This window comes from Cupressus sempervirens, chromosome 1 (genome assembly GCF_028749045.1).
Source record: "Cupressus sempervirens isolate cs-2001-9-10 chromosome 1, ASM2874904v1, whole genome shotgun sequence".
NCBI lineage: Eukaryota > Viridiplantae > Streptophyta > Pinopsida > Cupressales > Cupressaceae > Cupressus > Cupressus sempervirens.
The window spans coordinates 658638230-658665236 of NC_143118.1; the positions used below are offsets into that span (position 1 = coordinate 658638230).

Below are 27007 nucleotides of genomic sequence, written 5' to 3' on the forward strand. Positions count from 1 at the left end.
ACTTCACCTTTGTGAACATCACCTAGATCCAATGAGTGCTAAGTGTTCCATTTGTTATCATGAGAGATGGACTCATGTAGATTCACTACTCATGAAATATGGCTCAATGAATTTGACTCAAAAACTACACAGTTAAATCCTGATAACAATTTCACAATTTAACTTGTGGAATTATCTCCTACTTATAAATTGATGAGCTTAAGGGGCTTTCTACTTAATGGTTCATAACGCACAACACTTGGTGAAGGTTTTGCAAATGGGGTTGCAAGCGAAGTGGGTTTAACCATGGAGGAAACTCTAGTTAAGCTCACTCAAGCTAGAGTAGTACTAAGATGGGTGACCTCCAAAGAAGACTCGATGCTTCACCTCTATGAGCATCACCTAGATCCAATGAGTGCTAAGTTTTCCATTTATTATCATGGGAGATGGACTCGTGTTGAATCACTTCTCATGAAATATGGGTCAAACTCTGAAATATGGGTCAATAATGAGTTTGACTCAAAAACTACACAGTTAAATCTTGATAGGAATATCACAATTTGACTTCTTGTGGAATTATCTCCTATTTATCAATTGATGAGCTTAAGGGGATTTCTAATGAATGGTTCATAAGTTGAAGGTTTTGTGAATGGGATTGCAAATGGGTTTAACCATGGAGAAAACTTCGTAGTTGAGCGCACTCAAATTGGAGTAATACTGGAATAAGTGACCTCCTAGGAAGTCCCAATGTTTCACCTCTATGAGCATTACCTAGATCCAATGAGTGCTAAGTGTTTATTATCATGAGAGACGGATTCATGTTGAATCACTACTCATGAAATATAGGTCAATGAGTTTGACTAAAAAACTACACAATTAAATCCTAATAACAATATCACAATAAATTAGAAATGGCATTCTCTCCAATCTATAATTTTGAAGCTCAATGACATTACACTGGATTCTCCATAACCAAAATCTTTGATTTACTTGCAAAGGGAATTTCCTGTCGGTGTTCACCTTATATATTTTGCTAGTTTGTGTATTTGACATTTAAAATAGAATTTTACGTATTAGAGTTGTGGATTTGACATTTGGATTAGAATTTTACATATCCTATCTAGAGTAATTTTAGAATTCAACATAGCACCGTTCAGTGTAAGAGTTCACAACAATAATATATTTGAATTTATTATTTGTGGATTTGACATTTAAAATAGAATTTTGCATATTCCGTCTAGAGTAATTTTAGAATTTCACACAGCACTGTTCAGTGTAAGAGTTCACTTTATTTGTATATATGAATTTCACATAGTACTGTCCAGTGTAAGAGTTCACTTTATTTGTATATATGAATTTCACATAGTACTGTTCAGTGTAAGAGTTCATTATATTTATATATTTGATAGTTTCTGGATTTGACTTTCAAAGACAAATTCAAAATCTGACATAGTACCGTTTAGTGTTAGTGTTCACTATGTATATTTGATGGTTTTTGGATTCGACTATCAAATAGAATTGTCTATCGTCTTTTGATGATTTTATAGATTTGTTAATAGTTTCATTATGTATATTTGATGGTTTCTGGATTCGACTATCAGATAGAATTGTCTACTGTCTTTTGATGATTAAATAGATTTTTTAATAGTTTGTTTTGAGTTGAAAGTTCAGCTTTCGCCTAGCTTCCTCGTTAAAGAACTGTCTCATAATTTTTAATGAGAATTTTTTGCGCTGGCATGATACCCTATGTTAAGGGTATACTGCAGAAAACAAACTTTTTATATTTCGGTGATGAGGTGCTATGTTAAACTTATTGATTGCACAACCCGTACTTCATTATTAAAATGTCTGTCTTCAAAAACGAAAATGCCTAAACTATATGGAATTTTTAGCTTGTAAACGACTAGGTTCAATGGGTTTCCGTACAAAGCTTAAGCTCCCACACACATTTTTATTAGCCTTTGAGTTGGAAGAAATGTTATGCTTTTAATCTGGGAATGATAATGTCTTTTAATCTTCAGGTCTCCCTCACCAAGGACTGCAAGCGCCATTTCCAAATCTATTATGGACCTTTGCGCTTCACTTTATTACATGTTTCAATCAATTAATTGGGCATCGATTTTCAAGTAATCCAGTTTGGTTTAACCCAGTTTATCACGATCTTTAATCCAATGCGATATGCTTGTTTCAGTCACGTTGATTCACCACTAATAAAATGTTTTGAGTCCATAAATTGGTGGATGGTTTGAAAGTCTGTGCGGGCATAGGCATCTGCATGTAGTGGTAATAGTTATCTAATTGTCAAGTGCTCATTCCAGCGTAATTGAGTGTACCAAAAAATTTCAGGACTGGTCTTTAAAGATCGTGTTTAAGATGTCGAAATTCTGATTTGCTTCTTGCATACAGCAGAAGGTTTTACCGCAGAAATAGCAACTAAAGAGAAATTAAAAGACTCTTGATCCAAAACATGACCAAAGAGCAATGTAGCCATTAAAATAATCTAGAGGTCTCTAATACAGAGAATCCAACCTCTTGAACTAACCATAAGCTTAAGCCCCCTGTGACCTTCGCTGATTTAACACAGTAGACCTAACAGCTCAATAATATATACATACTGACTTGACCGTTTATCTTCAATTGTCTGAAATGTCAAAAAACAATCACCATAAAAAACAGGTTTCAGTTGAGTTGCACAGCAAAATATAACATGGAATATTCGACAGGGTTCCGGGCAAGGCCCGGAAGACAACCTTCCATGGGTAACAACGTAATTGTTGAACATTGCAAGCAGCACAAAATTTTGCAATTTGTAAATCACTTGAGCCTGTCTTGCTGTGATTAGTTTGAAGGCAAATACATTATGCTTGTGAAATGATTAAATGCATCTTGTATCCTCTTATGTAGCAACTGTTCAATTTGCATCCAAATCCCACTTGAGCACGACTCTTCACAATTGTAGGAATGTGTACATAGGCAATAGCTGCGCAGATTCCCATGTATTTGGTAGTTAATTCTGCTTGAATTACATGCAAAGTATAGAGTAAATTAATATAAATAGTCTGCTTGGGGAAAAAACATGTTTTTTTGTTATAACTGTATGTTTATTACCCTCATGAACTAAATCACTTCGTCATATTCCTTCTTGTTCACGTGTCAGATTTGGATCTCAAAAGTGTCAAAACCGAAAACAGGAAAAAGGAGCAATTCCATCTAGTATTTATACAAACTTAACACGAAAATATTGGCGACAACAGTAGTCTATATGTCCAATGTTTTAACATGAAGCGATTGTTTAGAGAAGCATGTCTCAGTTTTGTCAAGTGTTTTCTATGGAACATATATATGATTGCATCACAATTTGTCCCTTGTTACAATAAAAATCCATGTGCTCTTTCATTAAATTATTGCATATTTTAGAATATGCCAGGAATCAATAGATAGAGTTGTAGTGATGGTCTCAAGAACAATTTATGTTTACAAATAGATAGGTGTGGTGGCAATGATGCTTGAAGTAAATGTCTTGTGCATAGATAAAGACAACTGTTGAAGTGTGCTTAAGAGATTTGTTTTGATGCTTTATAGCTACACAAATTGATAATTACACTCTAGCTACATCAGTTAATGATTCATTATCAACAAAAAAGAGTACTACTTATTCCAACAGATCTTATTTGTGCATAAATCTCGACTTATTAAAGCAACAACCATTATTTCTATATGTTTTCACTTGAAAAAACAAGAATTATTTTCATTACATTCCTTATATGCAGAATTTCAATCAAGTGTGTGATACACATTCTTATCATATAGGAGCTTCAAGAATCTAGCCCACCTTCTCAATTTAAGATTCAAAGAGCAGGGTCCAGCTGCGTCCAATTAATCGCGGCATTTTATAGTGTATAACCTATAACCAGATATGAACCAATGATCATATATGACAAAAATTCAATCTCACTGTTGCTTATATTAAACGCCACTAGAAACCTTCTAGCAGCCTTATAGATCAGCCGGGATGAGATAAAATAGATTCTAAAGCTGCTATTGGCTCATTATGGTTCTGGCCAGCATCAAGATGTAATAAATCCTTATATGATGATGATTACTTACTATTGTGGTGGTGTCCACTTTTGGCTCAGGATTGACTTCTTATGAATGAGAACTCCAATCATGAAGGCCTACGTGAAAAAAATTTAGACGTCTCCATCAAGAGACTGTGACTATTCTACTAGACACGATTATCTGCTGGAACTAGTTCTCAGAGTTGATGACAGCTCGAAGATTTTAAGCTGGGTGAGAAGGTGTGGTAAAATAGATGCCCCACTTTAGTTGCTAAAAGCAAGTGATTGTGGCAGAGTATAGAATGTAGAGTTATATTACAAGCTTTCTAAGTATTTCTTGATTTCAAAACTGTATTTTCTGTTCCAATAGTAGATTGTGAATCTCACCATATTTGGAAACTCAAACAAGTTCATAATTTTCCATCTGTGGAAAACATCATTTCTTCGTTCATTGGCAACTCAAACATTTGTTCAACTTCATGCTTCAGTAAAAGGATAATTGATGATCCTAAACACAGCAATGTGCAACAGGAAAATCTCTATCTTTTTATAAATGGACTATTTCTCTGAAAGAAAAAATAAAACATTTTATCTTTTCGAGAGCTGCATTCAAAAATAAGATGAATGATGCACTCTTGACTACAAAGACCCCTTGCAAAACAAGGGGAAAAAAATCGCAAGCAGTCCCTCTTAGCAACATTATTTTGAAGTTTACTAGCAGTAGTGGAGCAGCATATTTGCGGGCATCTAAATGACAAACCTCTATTAACTGCTGTCAATAACTTTATATATAGAGAGATAGTATGTATGTATGTATATTCTTGTATGTCAACAGTTCAAACCCATGGATACCAGAAAAAGGAGGGATGGTAATGAAGAGATGAACAAAACATGCATTCATAGTCATTTGTTTGTATTGATGAGCCTCCCGTGCATGACAGCAATATGATGGAAGTTATTACATTTGCGCATTCGTAGTTCTATATTATTATTTAATACTAATATACATTAAACATAATATATGAAAACATCAATACCCTTATACCTTATTATGTTTTATATAAAACGTATCTGTGACAAAATTTTGAAAATACGCTAGTCCAACTGACTACACTTACCAACCTAAATACTACCAAAGTGAGCATTGGGTTAACTGATACCAATGATTAAATGAACCAAACAATATTTATAAAATAAATATACCACAGCTCACCAACTGAACAATGCGGTGCCAGCATCTCATGGGGAAAATGTATTTCAAATCGATTTCATAATAGATATCTATGACAAATACTCACATTCAGTACTTTAAGGACTCTGAAAATAACAAGGTAAATATTCAAATAATTGAACAGTGTTCCTGAGTTTCTGGAACAGGGCATGGGGACCTTGGAACATAATTTCAGGGAACCCCAAAAACAATTTCAGATTTTTAGGATGGGATAGGACAGCCATTTAAATCATTTAAATAGAAATAAAAGCAGCTGGAATTTCAAAAAATAAACTGAATATGCTCAATTTTTAATGATATTACTTTTTTAGTTTCATCACCTTTTCAGCATTTTTCCCTTAATCCTCTAAAAGTCCCCAGGTCCCACTCCATCTTGTGTATTGGGGCAATGATGCGGACTCGGGAATGCTTTCTGTGGAATACTAAGAATAAAAGAAAACAATAACTTCCATTTCGAGTAGAGCCCTAGAGAGTTCTCATTACATAAGTCCAATCTGTTTATCATATTGAAGTTTGAAAGGGCAGCTAGGGCCATTCTGGGACCAACTAATAGTAGTCAAGTTTCTTGGAATTCCATGGGTCAACAGTTTTTTATCTATATGATAGATGTGTGAGTATCATGTGTGAGTTCTAACAATAATAACTTTGCTCAGGCCATATATATGGTCAAAGCATTCAAATTTATAAGATTCATAGTTTCTAAATTCCAAAACATTCACAAACATACAAAGGATGCTGAGCTGAAAAGATCACCAGATTTCTAAATCAGGTACGGTATTACAATTCTATATATTATTATATTCCAAGACGGTAATTAAAGCAAGGACTTAGCAATGAATGTATGAACTAAGATTACAAGGCTACCAGAACTCTAATTAATGTTTGGGATTCTATATGGCTTATAGTGAGTTCCTTGTCTAACAAGGTTTCTATTAGAATGACATTTATTAAGCATGTCTGAAGTGCAGATAAGAAACCCAAATATATGGTGGTTTTGAGTTCTGATATCAACAGAAGCAGAACACACTTAACTTTAAACAAAAAGATGTCAAGATGCATGTAGAAATCCTCTTCACATAATCTGTAATATTTATCTTACCAAAAAAGAAGGCACTGCAAAGAGTCCTGGACCAAGTATATAAGGGCATAGCTTATATATTCATTATAACTGTAACGCAAATCATTTCTAAAGCATCTAACAGGAAAAAAAATCACTCTTCTTGAGAAGCATTAGAAGATGTTCACCTATTCATAGCCCAAACTAATCTCTTACCTCACCATGTCACATTACGAAATACATAAGGACCTAATCATTCACAACTTCACGAAAAGATATTTCCAAGGATCCCTATGCGATTTTTCAAGGAAATAACTTCTAAAACACTAACGTATCATGTCTTTGTTCTGAAAGATCTTCACTAATATGCCCCACTTGTTTATCATTTATTAAATCCCCCCTCCCTTCCCCCTAAATGTGAATTCAAAAAGAACTAGAATATATTAGACTCTACCTACCGAATTGATTAGAAACTCTATCCAAAATATACTATGCCATGGCAAACATGCAGTAGGGGTTTCAAGTATAAGAGATAATGTAGGATAAGAGAGAAAAAAGTTACAAACTACTTGTACCTCATTTTTGCATTATGTTTGATCAAACAATAATTAGTGATTATTGCTGATCCCCTCCCTTGGATTGCTGTTGAATCTGTTGAAGAAGAGCAGCTGCCAATTGCAATGTTGCTTGCAACCGCTTTTGCGGATCTGCTTCTGTCTCTTCTCTACCATCATTCTGTTTTTGATTGTCAGGTACTAGGGATTCTGCTATTCGAACATCACTCAGATTCCCTGTGCGAGGTAGCATACCTTGTTGAGATGTTTGTTGCTGTGCTTGCTGACCATAACTGAATTGAGATGATGGCAAGGGCAAAGGCACATTTGGCTGTATATGAAAGTTTGTCTGTGGAACAGAACAAAAATTTGGAGCTGTTTGAGGTGTTGGTGGTGGCAGTTTCTGTTGGTTATCCTGAAGGGATTGTGTAACAGCGAGCGGTGCAGATTGTGATTGTTGACCTAAAAGGCTAGCAAGCTGAGCTAGATGTCCAGATTGTAATGAAATGTTACCTGGTACAGGAGGCATGGGGTGGCGCAAATGCTGATTTTGATCACCTGGACCAGCTAGATTGGGATTATTTGTAAGTCCCACAGACTGTTGCTCAGGATTTGGTGCTAGAGAGAGGCCTGGCTGCTGCTGCTGCACTGTAACAACTTGTTGAGCAGATGAAAACCCTGGCTGTGATGGCATAATGAAACTCGAAGAGTCAGATGCATACGTTACTGCTATTGAATTTGGCACATGTGATCGGTCTTGATTCATAGTAGACCAAGGCGAGGCAGGAACTTGACTTTGGGGTGAAATGGTATGATGCATGTTATCATTTACAACAGTTGCATTTATATTACCTTCAAAAGAGCTAGATGATGGAGAAGTCCCAGACCCATGAGCCTGGTAAACAACTGGAGCTGCTGCTGAAGGTGGAAGTGACTGAACTGGGGAGAACGATGCATTAGGGGCCTGATAATGTTCTGTATAAAAATTTGCATTGCCATGGCCAGCATATCGTTGTGGAGGTAATGGAGAAGGTGGCTTTGAATGAGTACTATCTTCATGCATTGGGATCCCATTCGTAACTGAAGGCCTATGTAGGAAAGGATGTGGCTGGACATTCATCAAGTCAGAAGATGGATGATGAGGAAGACCATGGCATGAGTTTGGCTGATCAAATTTCAAAATGACCCCAGAGATGCTCACTTTCCCCGGCACTTTAAGAACTTGCTCAGAAAACTGTGATGGTGGAACCAAGAACAGGGTAGTCCCTTCACCCAATTTTGTAACAGCGGCACGTTGCTTCTCCCCTAGATAATGCATGAACTCATTGTAAGGAACAATATCTGGATCACTTTCTGGAACAAAAAAAACAACTCCCACACTCCCTGCCTTATTAAAATGGGTGGCAAGCATGTCCAAACCAGTTCTCGCAGTGCAATTTAGGAATTCAGGCCTGCAATGAATTAGATTGCCAAAAGACATGATTAAATCCATTGTAATGACAAAAGAAAAGGCAACAAATATAAATACAAAAGACACTACAACTATAAATAATAACAGGTTAAAAAAAGCCTACTGAGAAATTAAGGCAAGATACCCCATGTATATGCAAAGTATTTCATTTTAACCTAACACTTGTATCTCTACAACTTCAATGGTTGAACTTGCGATTCCTTCAAAAGAAAATCTAGTTAAACCAGTTTAAAGAAGCCCCAACCAGTCCTACAAGGATGGGCAACGGTGTTTCTAGGCTTCCGAAGTTAATGCCCCACAGTCTTTCTTTTTGCACATATAGTCAACCAAACATAAGTTCTTTTGAGAAAGATGAGATCATATTTTTATGTTTTCGCCAATTAGTAATTTGCTTCTGAAAATTTCTGCAATGGTTCGTTATTGGCATAGAAAACTTGTCTAACTACAGAAAGTGAGCTTCTTACGTCAAACAATGCACCAGAGTCAAATTTTCATCTTCCATATATCTAGCTTGTTTAGCATGCATGTTCAATGTTCTTATTGTTAAAGTTCTTAAAACTATATGCCCACAAACTTCAAGAAAAATTCCTTTGCATCTCCTTACAGATCAAACTCTGCACTATAACCTGGTGTCCCTGCATTCTGTCAACTTTTTGATATGCAACACCAGCACATTTTCCTTGTCCTCCATTTTTATATCAAATGGTCAGTATAAAGCTAGAACAGCCTTAGGGTAACTGATTCACTGTAAGAATATCTAGTCCAAGATCCAGCCCAGAAGAGCTGATGCTCACAAAAAAGATATGTAAAGAGCATAGCTATATATGACTCTCAGACTCCAAGGCTTCTTCTGAGCCCCTCAGCTCCTATACAAAAGCTTCAAATTAAAGGCCTTTATGCTGTCCACAATTCTAAGCAGTTCCATATTTTTCTTGCACAGTGCAAACTTACAACATACAATATAGTACTTTATTAACATTTGCACGTTGCATAAAGGAAGTTCCTTTCAAATTCTTACAGAGCTACATCACAAGCAGACTGACATCTGTAAGTGCCCGTGTCACATTTATTTTCACCATATTCATTTGATTTATCGTTTATCAGTTTTAGCCTCTCTCATTTTAGGGTTCTGAGTTTTGAATATCTGCTATTGCAGGTTTTGAAAACAGTCGAAAACCTACCAGATGATGACTTTTCTTTTCTTGGTCTTGTCCATATACAACAAGCGCCCATCGTAACATGTTACCCCTGCCTCCTGCATCCCCAAATTACACAACTCAAAAAAATTAGAAAATAATAAATAATAAAATAAGTTCCCAAAGGAGGGATGACCACAGCAAACAAGGATGGAGCAAATGTGTGCCCCTCTCCAGCTCCCCACTATAGGAACCTAGGATATTTTTGTGGAGAGAGATTATCAACTATAGGACCTCCAACCAGGGTATAGGCTCAAACAGACCCTTATTTTTTACATCACAAAATCAATAAAACACATCTTTAAAATTCAAGTTACCATATTCGCCTTCCCCAGGCCAAAATCAACATTTGGTTTGCTTGGAAGTCAGGTTCAGCGAAGATTTGATGCAAAGTCAACTGTCATCTAACAAATTCGATTGAAATTCCTTCTGCAGGACCCTAGTCGACTTTTCAACGACTTTGGATGGCATTTGTGTTCCACATTTCGAACCCAGAATGACTTGGCGATGACTTTGGACTAAATTTGGATTTCATTGACTTTTCAAATATTTATTTATTTATTTTGCCGTTGAAAACCTAAAAATTGTTAAGGTGGATATAGATTTATTCCTTTTTTACTTTTTGCCTGTGCTTTCTTCCATGACAACCAGGCTTTCTTCCACCCTTTTTCTCCTCCCACTCAAAAGACGATTTGCAAAGGGTTTAGTTTGCTGTTTTTCCGCAGGTTCATTCATTGCAGAGGTGGAGCTTGAAAGTTGCAAGCGTAAACAATAACTATGCTTCAGACTTTTACTAAGTGTTTTTTTTCTAGGCTTCATTACTTGTTTTTCCCAGCCGTTTTGGTTACTTCATTACCTGTAGAATCTGTTTCTTCTCAAAGCTATTTCAATAGAATCTGAATGTAGAATTATGTTCCTGTTCTATAGATGAATTTATTACCAATAATGAAGGTCGAGTTCTGTTCTGGATGATTCTTCACTGAAGAATCATTCAGATCAGAACTCTGATTTCATTTATTAATTTTATATCATTTTGTAAATATAAATTCTATTTCTAATTAATCCTAAATTCTATTACGTATTACTGTCTAAACACAGTAATACAATTCTATTATGTATTACTGTCTAGACACAGTAATACATAATAAAATTCTATTGTGTATTACTCTGATAAAATTCTATTGTGAATTACTGTGTCATTGAAATTCTAATTCTAAATTTAGGCTAAATTCTATTGTGTACTATAGTATTACTGTTACTGTATTACTGTGTAACATAATAATATTTAATTGTGTTACTGTATTGCCTTGTTTTAAAATATTAATATATTAAACAAAAATATGTGGCATTGAACGAGGATGTTGAAGTGTAATTTATTCCTCTTCATATAGGCATAATAAATGTGTTTGTAAGTACATAGCATTTGGTGCTTCTGGGTTACATTGTTGTAAGGGGTGTAAGGCTTTTCTTTGCAAGGATGGATTGTAAAAGAAAAATAAGTGTTCAGAAGGTGAGAGACTGATCACTTTCAGATGTGGAGTTTCAGTTGTGTCCTTTAAAGAGGGTTCTCGCCAATGCAATTTGGGTGCTTCAACTGTGGAGCTTCAGTTGTGTATTCTAAAGAAGGTTGTTGCCAATGCAAGTTGGGGATGTCTATTAATTTGGGGATTGCAAATTAATATAAGCAAGAAGAATTACATATTCTAAGAATTTAAATGGGTGTCCTCCAAGTTTTCTGTTGTGACATGACATAAGCAAGGTTTTGGCTTCTTTACAAATTATTCATCATAATCAGGTTGCGAAATTGGACAATGGTTATACAGTGCTTATACTTTGTGGCTTTACACTACAGATGGCTAGGTTGTAAGATACCCCAACCAAGTCTAACCTTAGTTTTTGTAGTTTTGTAACACTGGCATTTCGTCAAACATTTGTATGTAAGAAGCGACTGATAAAATAACTTGGATAGTAGAGACAAAATCCTAAAACTCGTAAGTTCTAACATTATGAACTAATCACTATCCATCAAGGTAATTCCACAAAGCACTTATATCAGCATAGCATTCTGAACTATTGGTTTTCCAGGATCATTGCAAATGTACTAAGCACTGCCATGTATTTTGTATTTGTTTTACAAATGTAGCTATCAATACATTTATATGGAGAAAGAATTATGAATAGACAAGTCTCTTCAAGGACATGTCTATTCATAATATTAAGCATTATAATCATATATTATCTCTTTCTCTAATATATAATAATAATAAAATATTTATAAGTATATATACGTGTGTGTATGTGTGTACATCTGATATATATATATATATATATATCTTCAATAGAGTTTGTACATCTGTACTCCCTCTTAGCTAGGGAGAATAAACACAAGACATATATAACACCATTGGTAATATTAGGAATGACAAATTTTAAGGATATCTCAAAAGTTTTCCACCACTTGATCTTCCATTTGGTATCACGAGTCTTGGTATTCCAAATATCAACACATGGTATTAACCAAGTACACAAATAAAGTTTCATATCACATCTGATATCAAGAGTATTAGCCTCCTAAAATGTCAATGATATTCACCAAATACTCCTTGAGTAATGGCCTTCCAGAATGTTGAGATGCAAAACATTCACCATATACTCAATTTGCTTGATTTCATAATACAAGTTACTATAAGATTGTCACCTTATAGTAACTCTTGCAAATACAAGTGACAACATTTGGAAGTCATCACTTCCTTATGATGTACACAGGGGGTAGGCCCATTAAAATCACATACTCATGAGGCTATTCATGAATCACAGTATTCTTGACTAATATAATTTATTGATCACTCGAGAATCCATCACAACATAGTTTACTCCTAAATCAATATGATCAAGACCACCGAAGGCGAAGGTTGACTGAATCATATCCTCTATCTGTTCCCTCTCTTTCAAGGTTGCCTCTATTAAAATGTCAAGCTCCCTCTGAACCTCAATCTCCCACTTCCTACAAGAAATTCTCGAAGGAAAAAGATCAAGGCACATAGATCTTATAGTACATAAGAGAGAGACAACTATGAATAGATAAAGGTACTTATCTACACATGAACATCTATGATGCAACCTTTTATACTTCTTGGTTCATCCTCTTGATATTAATATCAAAACTCCCTGTAAAGATCTTGTATACACATACTCTTTGAATTCTTCGATTGATCCATTATCTTCCCTTTGAATACTCTTTAAATGATTAAAAATATTAAATACTCTTTAATGATAAGTATTATTAATTTAAGTAATAGTTCTTATAGGGAGTTAATTATATTTTAATATGCAATCTGATAAATATGATTATAAATTGGCTCACCACCTTTTGGTCATCTGACATGACTAATTCCTTGTGGTAGGGCTCCCATTACCTGTGTGGCATGTACACTAGGGGTCCTCTAATTTTAGATTATAGATTTTTTTTTGGTAATTGTGATAGTTTTCCCAAATCGCATTTTCCTCTTTATGAACATCCCCCTGTATATTCGTGCCTCTCAGAATTTATGGATAACCTATTGTTTTTGTATGCTTCGCGTTCGTTTGTTTTAAAAACCATATGGGTAAATCAATTATTGTAATTCGGTAATTACCAAGTACACCTCTTCACCACAATTGGCCACCCAATCACATCCACTGCACACCTCTTCACCACTCACTGCATTCAGAATGACTTACAAACACATTGGTAGTGCAAGGTGTCAGGCTTTAATCGCTGATGTGAGGTACACACACCTGCAACACAGTTTGTTGAAGATGCGCAGCCCAAATTTGAGCAGTCACAGCCAGCGAGGCAACTCAGCTTTAAGAATCCCTTAGCTCGACATCAGAGGTATTCCGTACACAGCAACCGAACACTATCAGCTCATTATGCTTGGTGATATTCTTTGCATGTGCAGTCATCAATATCTGCATCAAACATTCAATTCTGACCTGGGCTCAATGAGCTAGAAATCCATTGTTCAGTGTGGCGCACTCTAATCTGCACACTCAATGTGTAGATGAGAGTGCAATCAGTGTTGCGAATATGACTTGCATGATGAGGTTTATCTTTTATCCACTCTCCATCGTGATTTTATTTTTTGTTCCATATTATCAAAACCTCAATATTATCCATGACAACAGATTCTTGAGTTCGTAATAATCTCCACTAACCCTTATGTATTTTCATTAACAGTGACTGGTTATAATGTTACCATATTGTAACACTTGTGCTATCTTTAATAGTGGTTGACTATCAGGTTCCATGTTTATTAAAACTTGTATGATCATACTCTTTGTCACTAATCTTTATTAGTAAGGATATGGGTTTGCCATTTTGACCATCAATACCAAATGTCAATGAGTGATCTGTCCTCTTATGGTCTGGGTTCTTGCCGACGGTTTCCCTTCACATGATCTATGCTCTATATTTATCTGTGTGAATTCCTTTGACATTGGTATTTTACCTTTCCTTCAACACTGCTGCTGTCGATATCACTGTGATATGCTGGCTATTCTTGTTATTTGTGTATCCATGAATATTGGGCATTATTTCTACAGTGTGTTTTCTTCTATTCCAATTTTTTTTTAATTATTCAATGCATTTGCAGCCTGCTCTGATACCATATTGGTTTTACGGGATCACTGCAAATGTACTAAGCACTGCCATGTATTTTGTATTTGTTTTTCAAATGTAGCTATCAATATATTTATATGGAGAAAGAGTTATGAATAGACATGTCTCTTCAGGGACATGTCTATTCATAATATTAAGCATTATAATTATATATTATCTATTACTCTAATGTAATAAATAAAAATAAAATAAAATATTTGTAAGTACATATGTGTGTGTGTGTGTGTGTACATCTCATATATATTAAATATATATCTTCATTAGATTTTATCAGACCGAAGCTACAAAACATTAACATGAACATAGTCACACTTATAACAGTATAGAATTCTGAACATAGTCACTTACAAAACAGAAACATTTCAATAAACAATTGGGATGCAGTTTCTTGTCAACTAGGAAAGTCAGCTCAGAATTTATTATCATTTAGCTTGCTGTTACAGACTAAAAGAAAATCACACTAACATACTTCATAGACTTGTGTCGTCTCCAACTTGCATTAATCAGATTGTCATAAAATTGTGCGTATAAAAATCAGTAGTTACAGCTGATAGACTGCATGATCATGATTCCAAGATTATTGTCAGACATAACATCATCGCATGTAAGGCACTCATCATTATCATTGGTATATTCAGTCTTATTAATCAAAATAAAAAACACCAGCAGAGCTACAATGTTGTGCCTGATATTGGCGTTTTACACAGTCCCAAATTTGTCGTCTCAGAGGGAACAAATATTCAGAAGTTTCCTTTTTGTATTGCACCCACATATCACAAGGTCTTCTCTTCCTTGCTGTGAGAGTTCAATAATATCACAACCCTCTCCATATTCTGCCACCTATTCACACTGCAATGAGTCTTTCTCTTCTAAACTCCTTTACTGCTAATTCCTTGATGCCAACATCACATGCTGTCAACTCCTGCTGTAGGGTTTGAGAGATATCTAGAAAATTTTGCAGCTTTTGTTTGTATACTCAAGGGAGGAAGCCCTCAGCCGATCACTCATACATAGCTTCCAAATCACTAATAGTAACAGATCCTTCTGAATTCAAATCTCTGTAATCAAAAGCAATTGTGAATTCTGATGTAAATCCACCACTCAAGGAAGATAGGGGTTTCATCCAGCCTTCAAATTCCAAGGCGTTTTGTCCATTAAAATAATTTGTTACTGTTACAACAGCAACTATGGAAGAACAGCCAAAAACCAAATGAACACATAACATAGCCTCAAGTCAAAGAGTAACTTGTTTATATAGCCTTATCCTTACTTTATAATTCCTCCTTATGAAGTAGCTTCCTGAACATGCTGGAGAGCTCTATTAATTAAAGTGACTACATATTGTCATTTTATAAAGTAACTTTATGAAAATTACTTGGATACTCTTTAAACCCCCTATGATTAATATTATTAAACTTGTTTTATCTTTAGCAATTTAACTTAAATCATTAAACCCATCATAATTGTCTGGGAATAATCCATCCACTTTCCAAATATAGATATGAAGCCAATTCATCACCTCTATGACTTACTATTAATAGCAAGTATGGGCAAAACATCCAAGTGACTTAAAATAGTAAGTGTGAATCATTAGACCCATGATTACTTGCCAATATCAACTCATGGGAATGATCCCTCCACTTTCCAAATATAGATATGATGCCACCTAATCAACTTGATGACTTAATGTTCTCCAGAAGGCACACAACAAATAAAATAGGACACTCAGTTGAATAATATTGAAAGAAACACTAAAATCTAGGGACGTGAGAGCCTTCCATTCCTGGAGATTGCTTGCCCCCAAGCAATCTGCTCATGTATACTGATGTAAACCAATCTGCTGCACTACTCTGATGTAAACATCACTATGCTCGAAGTTGTGAACCAACTCATCATGGTCTACAAAAAACAGTGCAGCAATCATGAGGACTCCAAGATCCTAAACCATCCCGCATGCATATTCAGTCAAGTCAACTTGTCATGTGATGCTACCATGAATGAAAACATCCTCAATCGAACGGAGAACCTCACTCAGGCAAAAGCCATATATACATCTTATATCAATGATGGTAGGAGATCAACATTTTTCCAACCGCTTTCAAAGAAAGGATTATACAAATCCCTCCAATGCTTTCGACCAGCTCTCTGAAACATAATTATCTAATTTACCATGGTAACACACCCCCCCCACACACCAGGAAAAGTTTGAACTGCTACGTGGTATTGGTTCGGTTCAGACTCGGTTCGGGCAGAGTACGAATTTTGCCCTACGGGTTCCAACTTGGCCGAAAACTGTTCATTTTCTTGCATATAAATTATGAAAATGTATCTAATTTCTTGCCACGAGGAAAGGAATGGCATCTACCTCTTCATCAATAGGCAATACCGAACAAAGAATAGAACCCAACTCTGATTCTCCTCTATGGAAGCATGTAGACATTATAAGACCCTTCCAAGAGGTGGCGCATTCCATTGGAGATGTCGGGGTTGTGGTGTAGAAAGAAATAATTCTTATTATCGTGCAGTGGGTCATTTATGTGGATACACTGGAAGAGGAGTGAACAAATGCCTTGGCCAAAAAGGTGCCCCTATACCAAATAAAAGCGTGATAAAATATATTGAAGAGCATGAGGCGACAGAAGAGAGAGAAGGACGTAGTGCAATAGAACTCAACAACAACAAAAGTAAAAGTAAAAGAGCAAAGGGAATGCAACCCCTAGAGATGTTATAGTACATGACCACCCCTTTTTAAGTACCACACTGGACACTAACACTGAATCTGTCCCCTTGTACACAAAAGAAAGGGACCACTAGAAACTGCTTTTCAAAATAAGAGTCGGGAAATTGTTGACATTAAGGTGGGAAGATGCTTGTATGCAAATGGGTTGTCCTTTAATGTTGTTCGCTTTCCATTTTGGAAGGACATGTTGAGGGGTGCCAGTGAAGCTCCAAGAGAGTATTGTGGCCCCGAGTATGAGAAAGTATGCACCACCTTGCTGAATCAAGAGGTCCAACGGATTGAAGATCAATTGAAGCTCATAAGGGACACATGGGTTGAGACAAGGGTGACAATTGTTTAAAATGGGTGGAAGGATTCCAGGAACCATCCCTTCATTAATGTCCTTGCGGCGTCCCCTAAAGGGGCAATGTTTCTGAAAGCAGTGGATTGTGAGGGTCAAGTAAAAGATAGACCATTTATTGCTAATATCCTAATTTTGAGGCCATTGAACAAGTGGGTACAAGAAACGTTGTCCAAGTCATAATGGACAATGCAAAGAATTGTAGAGCAGCTGGTTTGTTGGTTGAACCCCGATATCAGCATATCTTTTGGACACCTTGTGCAATTCATTCACTCAATCTTATGCTACAAAAGATTGGGAACCAAACTGAGTGGATCAAAACAGTGTATGAAGAGGCTGAGGACATCCAAATGTTTGTCACAAACCACCACATGACTCAAACTCTTTTCAGAACCACTCAAAATTGGAGCTACTGAAGGTAAATGAACTTGAACTCAAGTTAGTAATTTAATTTTTAATATTTGACAATTTTTGATTTTTCATATTTTGCTCGTACAATGTATATGCTTTTCTAAACTATGTATCTAATAGTTGTTATTTGCTCTAATTTATGTCAAGGGTTGCTAAGACCCGTTTTGCATCACATATAATCATCTTGAGATGACTTGTGCAAGTGAAAGATGCACTTCAAAGTATGGTAATCAGCCACAATTGGGGTGTAGGAAGCAAAAGAACACTGATAGAGAAAACAAAATAAAGGATAAGCTATTGGCTGAATCATGGTGGGAACATGTGGCATATCTCCTTAAGATCACCGAACCCATTATGAGCATGCTTAGGTACACTGACATGGATAGGCCTTGCCCTAGAGATATCTATGATGGCATAGACTCACTGCTTGAGAAGATCAAGCAAATTATAAATGAGGAGCAAGATCCACAAGAGACCGTTTTCAAACAAGTGCAAGTAATTATTGTTGAAAGATGGAACAAAATGACCACTCCACTACATTTGCTTGCCTATGCCTTGACGCCCAAATACTATAGCTCTCAATATTGTAGTCTACCAGGAAGGTTGCCACCATATAGAGATATGGAAGTGTTTGACAGGTACCAAGCAGCATTTAAAAGAATATTTCCTGATGACGATAAGAGAGATGTAATCATGGATGAGTTCATAGAGTTTGTGAAAGCTAGAGGTCTAAGTAATGATGCTCTTTGTCATCGGTTCAAGAAGGATGCTCATAGTTAGTGGTACCTCCATAGCCAAAGATTCCAAACCAGCCCCTTGCAATCAAAATCATATCACAAGCAAGTTTTATTTATTTTTAAAAAATAAATCACTTTATCTTCAAAAGAATCATGCCTAGAAAGTGATTTTAAATTTTTAATAAGATTGAATTAATTCTTTTTCAATTGCTTATTGTCTTCATAGGTTTCTAGTTCTTCTACATCAAAAAGAAATTGGAGCACCTGTTCTTTCATCCACTCGATGAAGCACAATAGGTTGCAATCGAAAAAAACAAAGGACCTGGTATATGTGCATAATAACTTGCAAATTCTTTCCCAAGAGTAAAGAATGCAAAGAAGGGGAGACAAAGAAGTGGGATAAAGGTGCAGAGATTGCGAACATGGATGCTTCCACTGCTCGGCTTACAATGGATGATTTTGATGACTTTGATGCCAATACCATTGTTGCTTCTATTGCTGATCCCATTGGCCTTAGCTCAAGTAATACCGGAGAAGAAGAAGAAGAAGATCAAGATTAAAGAACTTAGAATATTAATAGGTTTTTTTATTTTCATTCCATTAGTTGAACAATGAACGTGAAACAATGATGCTTGAACTTGATATTTATAATTTTTTAAATCTTTGATATTGAAGTTGATTGAACTATATGATGATATGATCACTATGATTACAGTTTAACTGTTAATGGTGTTTTTGTTGTCTAAATGTGTTTATGCTACTATGCTACATTCTGATTTTAACTCATGCTTAATTCATATATATATAGCTTTTACATCTTTTTTTACTGACGAACCCAAACCCCTTTCCAAAATTTCGACGAACTTGCAAACCAGTTCTTGAACTTCGAACCAAACCCGAACCGACAACTTAGATAATTATACATAGAAATGCTCCATCTGGATCACTCAAGTATAATGGCCATCCACCATTCCCTCCATCTATAATATCCTATTGCTCCAAATTGATTTCAAGTGTAATGTGCAACTGCCACGACATTGCCTCTCTAACCTATTGCTCCAAATTGATTACAAGTGGAATGTCCAACTATAGTGATCAAATCGGAGAGGCAAATAGAAAGGCCTACAAGATTTGGGTGATTTCTCTATAGGAAAATGTCTCATACCAATCATTTGTCCCAATCTTAGGTGTCATTCAAGTCATCAATGGATGGGCTGAATGGAAAAGAATGTGCATATCTAACAATGTAAAAAAGCATTACTATGCACAATCTACCTATAAAGGCAGATGAATCATATACATCATGCTCTATCCTTGTGTTCTCATCATGCACATCCCCAGTGATAACAAAATCACTGCTGCCCTAAATTATTTCATTACTCCCAACATCATATACTTCATCATTAACTTGTTCAATCTTTACAGCCCTTGAGGTAACCTCTTGTACCTCTCCTTGCAAATGCTTCTATATACCTGCCTTGCAAATGTTAAGGCACAATCTATACCTAAAAGCAATAGCAGGTGATCTGATTTTATTAGATCGTCTAAGTGTCTGCATGCTCGAAACTGAGACTCCATCCCTAGGCCCCTTTTGTGCCTCATTAAAATGAACAATCCAGATGAGGTATTCAAAGGATTTATCTGCAGTACTAAAACATGCTAAGGCTTGTGCAGCTTCCTCTTTTGAGAGCACATCCTCAAGAGCTACTCCAAAAAATGGAACCTGTTGAAAAAAAAGTATTCCTCGTCAAAGTTTTTTCCTTGTGGCTGCGAGTTGCACATCCCTATGAATTCTTCTTCACTTCTTTCAAGAGTTCTAACTCTTGATCTATTTTTTCCATCATTATTGCTACTGAGGAATGAAGTTCCTCCTCCGCAGCTGATCTATAATCAGCATCATACTTTACTGAAACAATTTCATGGCTGCAATCAAATCATCTTATACCAATTTTCTCATAAGTTCATCAACTCCTATTACCTGTTGGTCCCCCTCATATGTCATAAATGTTAAGTTGAAGAAAAAAGTGACAAAAACAATTTTTGACCAAGGTCATCTACCTGATTTTTAGCTTCATGAAGTGCTACTAAGGTAGCCTCTAGGGTGTTCTTAGTATTAGAGAGCTCAAAAGTAAGGGTGTCTACTTCTTCATCCACCTTCCTCAGGGCCTCTGAATAAATCTCTAAAAGTATTACAGAGTAAGTATTCCTATTCCCATATTTATATTCCCACAGCCAAACGGACCCTAAAAGATCGAGAAGATGATCTTAACCTGAAAGTATGTGTAGACAATCTGATTTTCATCCCCTCCTTGACCGCCTACAAATGTGAAAATTCATCTTTTGACTCCTTTTTGTCTCCTCTACAATTGTTACAATTAATATACTTCATGATCATGATGCCAAGATTATATTCAGACGCAAGGCCATTGCATGCATAACACTCCTCATATCATGATATACTTAGAATTATGAAGTGAAATAAATAACACCAGCAGAGTTACAATGTTGCACCTAGTAATACGTTTTACAGTCCTAAATGTGTCTTCTCAAAGGCAATGAATGTTCTGAAGTTCCCTTTTTATATTTGTTCACATATCAAGGTCTTCTCTTCCTAGTAATGACAGTTCAATAACACTACAACCATCTCTGTATTTTGTCATCTATTCACGTTTCCACGTATTTCTCTAAACTCCTTTCTTGTTAGTTCCTTGATGCCAATCCCACCCACTATTAATTCCTATTACAAGGTTTGAGAGATATCTAGAACGATTTGTAGCTTTTGCTTGTATACTCGATGGAGAAAGCCCTCAAATAGTCACATACATAGCTTCCAAATCCCTAACAATTCCTCTTTGAATCCGAGTCTATGTAATTAAGAGCAATTATGAATTCTAATGTAATTCCACCTCTCCAAGAAGGTAAGGGTTTTGCCCAACCTTCAAATTCCAAAGGGTTTCATCCTTGAAATAGTATGTCATTGTTATTATAATAGCAACAATGGACGAAAAGCCAAAAATCAAATGATCACATAATATAGCCTCAAATAAGAGAGCAACTTGTTTATAGTCTCTTGAGGCGGAGGATACACAGCCATCAAGTAATGTGAGATTTATCATCCTTACTTTACAATTCCTCCTTATGAAGTAGCTTCTCAAACAAGCTAGAGAGCTCTATTAATTTTAGTGACTTTATATTGTCATTTCATAATGTCACTTCGTAAAATTGACTTAAATATACATCATATCATAAAGTCATTTAATATGATTAATATTATTAAAGTTAACCTTGTGCTTACCCATGATAATTATTGGTATCAACTCATGGGAATAATCTATCCACTTTCCAAATATAGATATGATGCTAACTAATCACCTTGGTGACTTACTATAAATAGCAAGTATATGCAAAACATCCAAGTGAATTACTAAAAAAATAAGTTGAAAGCTAAGTGCTCTCAATGATTTCCAAAAACTCACCAAAAATAAAATAGGACACTAAGTTGAATAATATTGAAACAACCACTAATGTATAGGGACATCGTAAGAATAGGGTGTTGCAATTGTGTTTCCTACCTCTATTGTAGCACATAAAATTCCCCGTACAAGGTAGCTCAACCAATGCGGATTAAAAAATATGTAGCTAATCACAGTGATATTGTAGATTGTAATAAATGGGTATAGTTTCAAGGTGGTAGACATAGTTTGCAAACTCTATGAGTATTGTCCAAGTTTGCGAGTACATTCTTTTTTTTGTTGGGCAAGTTTCCACATATTTATCTCTCACAATTTTACAAACACAAAATGATGTTGGTAAAATGACAACAAAGGTGAACTACTAGTTGAAATGCATTTTCACATGTTTTTCCTACAAAACCATGCATTTTCTCTTTCAAGCTGAAGTAGAAATTGCCTGCTTGAATTAATGAAATCAACGGGTACATATAGAAGACTAAAATAAAACAACTAAACATCCATTGAGAGAAGAATCTGAAAAACTTGCCAAAATAGAAAGAGATTCCAAGATACTAAATTATTCCAATACCCTCCCTTAATGTTCATGCTATCAACTACACTAGGTTGCCCACTAAACTTGACAAACTTTTCCATACTGAGAAAGACTTGGTGAGGATATTTGCATCTAGTCCTTAGCGAGAACATACTACTACGTCACTAATCCATCTTCAACGAGGACATGATAACGAAGGTCAACATACTTAGCTTGTTCATGAAAGATTGGATTTTCTACAACTTTTACGACCACTTGAATGTCACAAAACAAGGAAGTAGATCCTACTTGTGACATGTGAATGTTAGCAAGCATCCTTTAAAGCTAAACTGCCAAAACAATTCCTTGATATTATGCTTCAGTTGAGGAATTAGCTATTACCTACTACTACTTGTCGATCTATATGACTGCACTTGAGCCCAAACTGAAAACATACACCCAGAGTGGACTTTTTGTCATCAACACATCCTAACCAATTTGTACCTGTAAAACCAACAACCCTAGGATCTCTTCTTCTAATGTATTGAATGTTAAAATTGAGAGTGCCCTTAATATATCTTAGCACACATTTGATGACACGTCTAGTGGGGATGAAATAGATGTGGTTGCCTACGAGTTCCCTAAATGTTGATCCATCCACCACTAGTGAATCTGACTTGGTTGATAGTTTTAGCTCTCTCTTCATTTGGTTGGTCTGTCCACCACCAAAACAATAATTGATAAGTCTCAAATCTAACATATCAAAAGTCCAACACAAATTCCATTTGACCTCCATGTTTGTACCATACACGTGGAACCTATTTGAGGCCATAGAGCGCTTTTACCAATTTGCAAACATGATGTTTTTTACCAGCAACCAAATTAACAAAATTCCCCATTATTGTTAGATACACTAAGGCCTTAAACTTTTGATACAAAAATACACCTACATTTTTCTGCTGAAATCACCAAGAAGTAATATAAAATAGCCACATCCAAGGACTAAAGAGTGTTCACAGGTATACATGTATCTACATAAACGAAATAGGGATGCCCTCCAAGCATCACCATCTAAAAATGAAGTTCGATGCTTTTTCCTAACCTAACAAACTCTACAAACTCCATGATTTTGTGTCTAAATCTTATGTAATCCAGCCACTAGATACTAGAGATTGTTGATGGAGGTGCTACTAGTTGTCATGGCCTACTCCTAATCAACATTATTGCACTTGGGTGAACTAAACGTAACATCTAGCTATGGAGAATGAAGCATAATCCAATTGACTACCAGTAGCTTGAGCTTCGTGCTTGGGACAAAGATCAAATCTCTCCCACCAAGTGTAATCTAAATGGCAAGTGGCATCAAATTCAAGTACCGTGCAGTTGATTTCTCATGAACAAATGGGCATGTAGCCATGAATGGTATAAGGTAGACTTCTTATTAGAATGTGTAGTAGCTTGGTCCTTCAATTGAGACCCTCCTTGTGTAGATTATGTGGTTGCCAACCACTCTTGCAATCTATCTTCGTGTGACCAAACTTGTAATAATAATTGCATTGAACACTCTTTTTCATTGAAGATGTTGGAGGTTTATTTGGTGATTTCTGCAGGAAGGATTGAGGTTTACCTATGTTCTTGTCTGAGCTTTCGGTTGTTAAGGCACCTGTTGATGCGAGTTTTGTATCACTTACATAACATATTAGGATTTGAATATTCAATATGGGATATCAAACATGCAACTCCTCTCTTGAAAAGTTATTACTCATGAAGACATAAGCAATAGCTCCAATGTTCCTTACACCGTTGGATACTCGCTTAGTTTTATTGATGTGATTTGCTGGTAATCACGTAGGCGGCCTTACGCTATTCATTCGAGGATGACTTGGACTTTGGTAGAATGATGGAGATGACGACTCGGTTTGTGAAATGTGCCGAGGTAGATAATGTTGATGGTGGCGGTGATGGAGGATGTGTCTGCCAGTGATGATGTTGATGGGAAAGCGATGGTTGTGGAAGGTGAATGAATGTGTTCTAATACTTAACTTACTCCTCTAACTTGCTTCTCTAAGCTTCAACTACCCAGCTACTTACTATTCTACTCCTACTCCTATGAATGGAAGGTTAGCAAATGGACGGGGATCGAACCTAATGAGAGCTGACCAGCGGCCTCACTTCCACAAGTGCAATGATTCAAAGGAATAATAAACTAGCTTACCACACAAAGCGTCCCAACCAGCCGCTAGGATGCTAGTGGCCTAGTATTGACCCCTATCAAACATTTACCAATGCTACCATACAACTATCCATCTACTTTAACTTCACTTAAACAACTTCCAATGCAACCAACTTTAACAACTTGAAAAGAAATCTATGTGGAAGTAGAAAACATGCAATAACACCCAATGTTCTTAATCAACATGCAAATCGCAACAATGAAAAAGAGAGCAATTTTGGTATTATCTTCGCAACAATTTCTCCAACCCCTTTACAAATGAGAGCAAATGGCCTTTTATAGGGGCCAGAAATACAACAGACGGTGGAGATCAAAACAAGATCGACGATCCAGATTGGATCCTCAAAACCCTAATTAGGGTTGCCACCCCATTGGCCAATGAGAAGCCGCCACCTCACCAATGGACCAATGAAAAAAGCGCAAAAAGTAGCAACCAATGAGAAGGCACCAAAATGGTGACCAATCAGAAATAGACACTTGTCCTATTCTAGAAAAAGGGAAATTGCCACTTGGGCTTACATCAAATGATCTTCTAATATAAATCTTCCCTTTTCTTTCATCTTCTTAGCTAAGGCAATGAACTTCGCTAGCCTTTCGTTAACTTCTTCCATAGGAGGACAAGGTGTGTGCTTCGCCCTAAGTTCCGCTGACTTCGCCACGCCACTTGTTGCTTGTAGTATGCTTTCATGATCCTTCTCATATTCTTTCTCAAATCCAATAAAAGCATTGAAAGAGAAAAGGGTGCCCAAATGCTTCTTCTTGATAGCAACTTTCCCCAACTCATCCAACCTTGATCCAAAATCTGTTTCATTGACATCCTCTTCTCTGATATCCTCAAAATCAAGTGCCACCTCAACGTTGCTCATCATGGTTGAAATGGAAGTGTCGACGCTTGGGTTGTGATGTGCAACTGCCTTTTGTATATCCTTTTATGGTACTGCCATTGGTATTGATTATTCGCCTCATTTTTTGAGAAGGGTGTTTTGGGCATCATATCCTCTTTGTCTTTCTTAGTCTGGTCCGCTTGGGATTCTTATTTGCACTACCATCCTCCATGCTCATCGCCCTATTACAGGATGGTATAGTGGTGGACCAGAAGGCAAGTAGAACCAAGAGGAGCAATCCTTAGACTAGAACGAAAGAAGGATGTCAGCTTAAAGACCCCTTGCAACTCTAAATGATTTGAAATTACCTCTACCTATAGCCAAGGGGGATTGTCCTTCCTTTAGTCTGTCCTTCCTCTGTATCATGTCCACTGTAGCGATATTGGTGTCAGTTATTCTCTTCATTTTCGAGAAGAAGGGAGTTTTGGGCATCGTATCCTCTTTGTCTTTCTTAGTGTTTGTCCGCTTGGGATTCTTACTTGCACTAACATCCTCCATGCTCGTCGCCCTATTATGGGATGGTAGAGTGGTGGACCAAAAGGCAAGAACCAAGAGGAGCAATCCTTAGACTAGAACGAAAGATGGATGTCAGCTTAAGGACCCCTTGCAACTCTAGATGATGAAAATTCACCTTAACCAATAATCTTACAACGACTTTTCGGACCCTAGCATATGACTTCAAGAACTTCAAATCCCTTGCAAATCATAAATTTATCATGCAATTCACCTCCAAATAAAATTACCCAACCTAGGGCAAAAATCGCAGCCTCTTGAAAAAAATCAGAATTTTATCTTCCACAAATTTTGGCTCCCACAAATTTCGCCCTCCACAAAATTTGGCTCCCACAAATTTCGGCTTCTACAAATTTTGCCCTCCACAAATTTCGCCAAGCAAGAAGAGTGCAGATCTGCTCTTGCAAAATCACCAACACCTTGAGAAGGAGAAGTGAGAAGTGAAGAAGAAATGGGAGAGAGGCCTCCTCTTATACCCAACTTTCTTATTTCCCCCAAGCTGGCCGACTTGGACCCTGGGAGAAAGAAAAACAATAATTAATGCAAAATTATGGCCCACAATTAAATACTTAACCAAAATTAATTTTGCCATGATGAAAATTAACTTTCTAAATTGTCAATTAGTTCTAAATTGCAAAAAGAAATTAAATAATGCCTTGAGGGTGTTAAATATTTCCATTTAATGGAGGTTTAGTAATTAATACATCATTAAATTTGGATTTTGGCTAACCAAAAGCCATTTTTTCAATATTAAATTACCAATTTCATTAAAGGCAAAAAGTCTTCAAGGCAACTTTAATCTATTAAAACCATTTTTTTTGCAATTTCTCTCCAAATCGATTTAGCTAAGCAATTTTAGCTTTTTAACACAAATAAAATTATTTCTCTAGAGCCTAAAATCAATTTTGCAATTTTATTTCACCATCAGAAAAATTAATCCTTTTCACCAAAAATAATCA

At 36.2% G+C, this 27007-nt stretch overlaps 1 protein-coding gene across 3 annotated transcripts in view; it reads right to left on the bottom strand.

The window, feature by feature from the left end:
* Window positions 1-2423: 2423 nt before the first annotated feature.
* The window catches only part of LOC149579618 (uncharacterized), a 74801-nt gene continuing 50217 nt past the window's right edge, over window positions 2424-27007 (bottom strand). For all 3 annotated transcript variants that reach the window (XM_089786140.1, XM_089786132.1, XM_089786137.1), the window contains 2 exons: window positions 6901-8330; window positions 2424-2992 (listed from right to left, as the gene is read on the bottom strand). In XM_089786140.1, the coding sequence (XP_089642266.1) occupies window positions 6941-8330 (1390 nt within the window). In that variant the 3' untranslated portion in view covers window positions 2424-2992; window positions 6901-6940. The remainder of the gene's footprint in view (window positions 2993-6900; window positions 8331-27007) is intronic.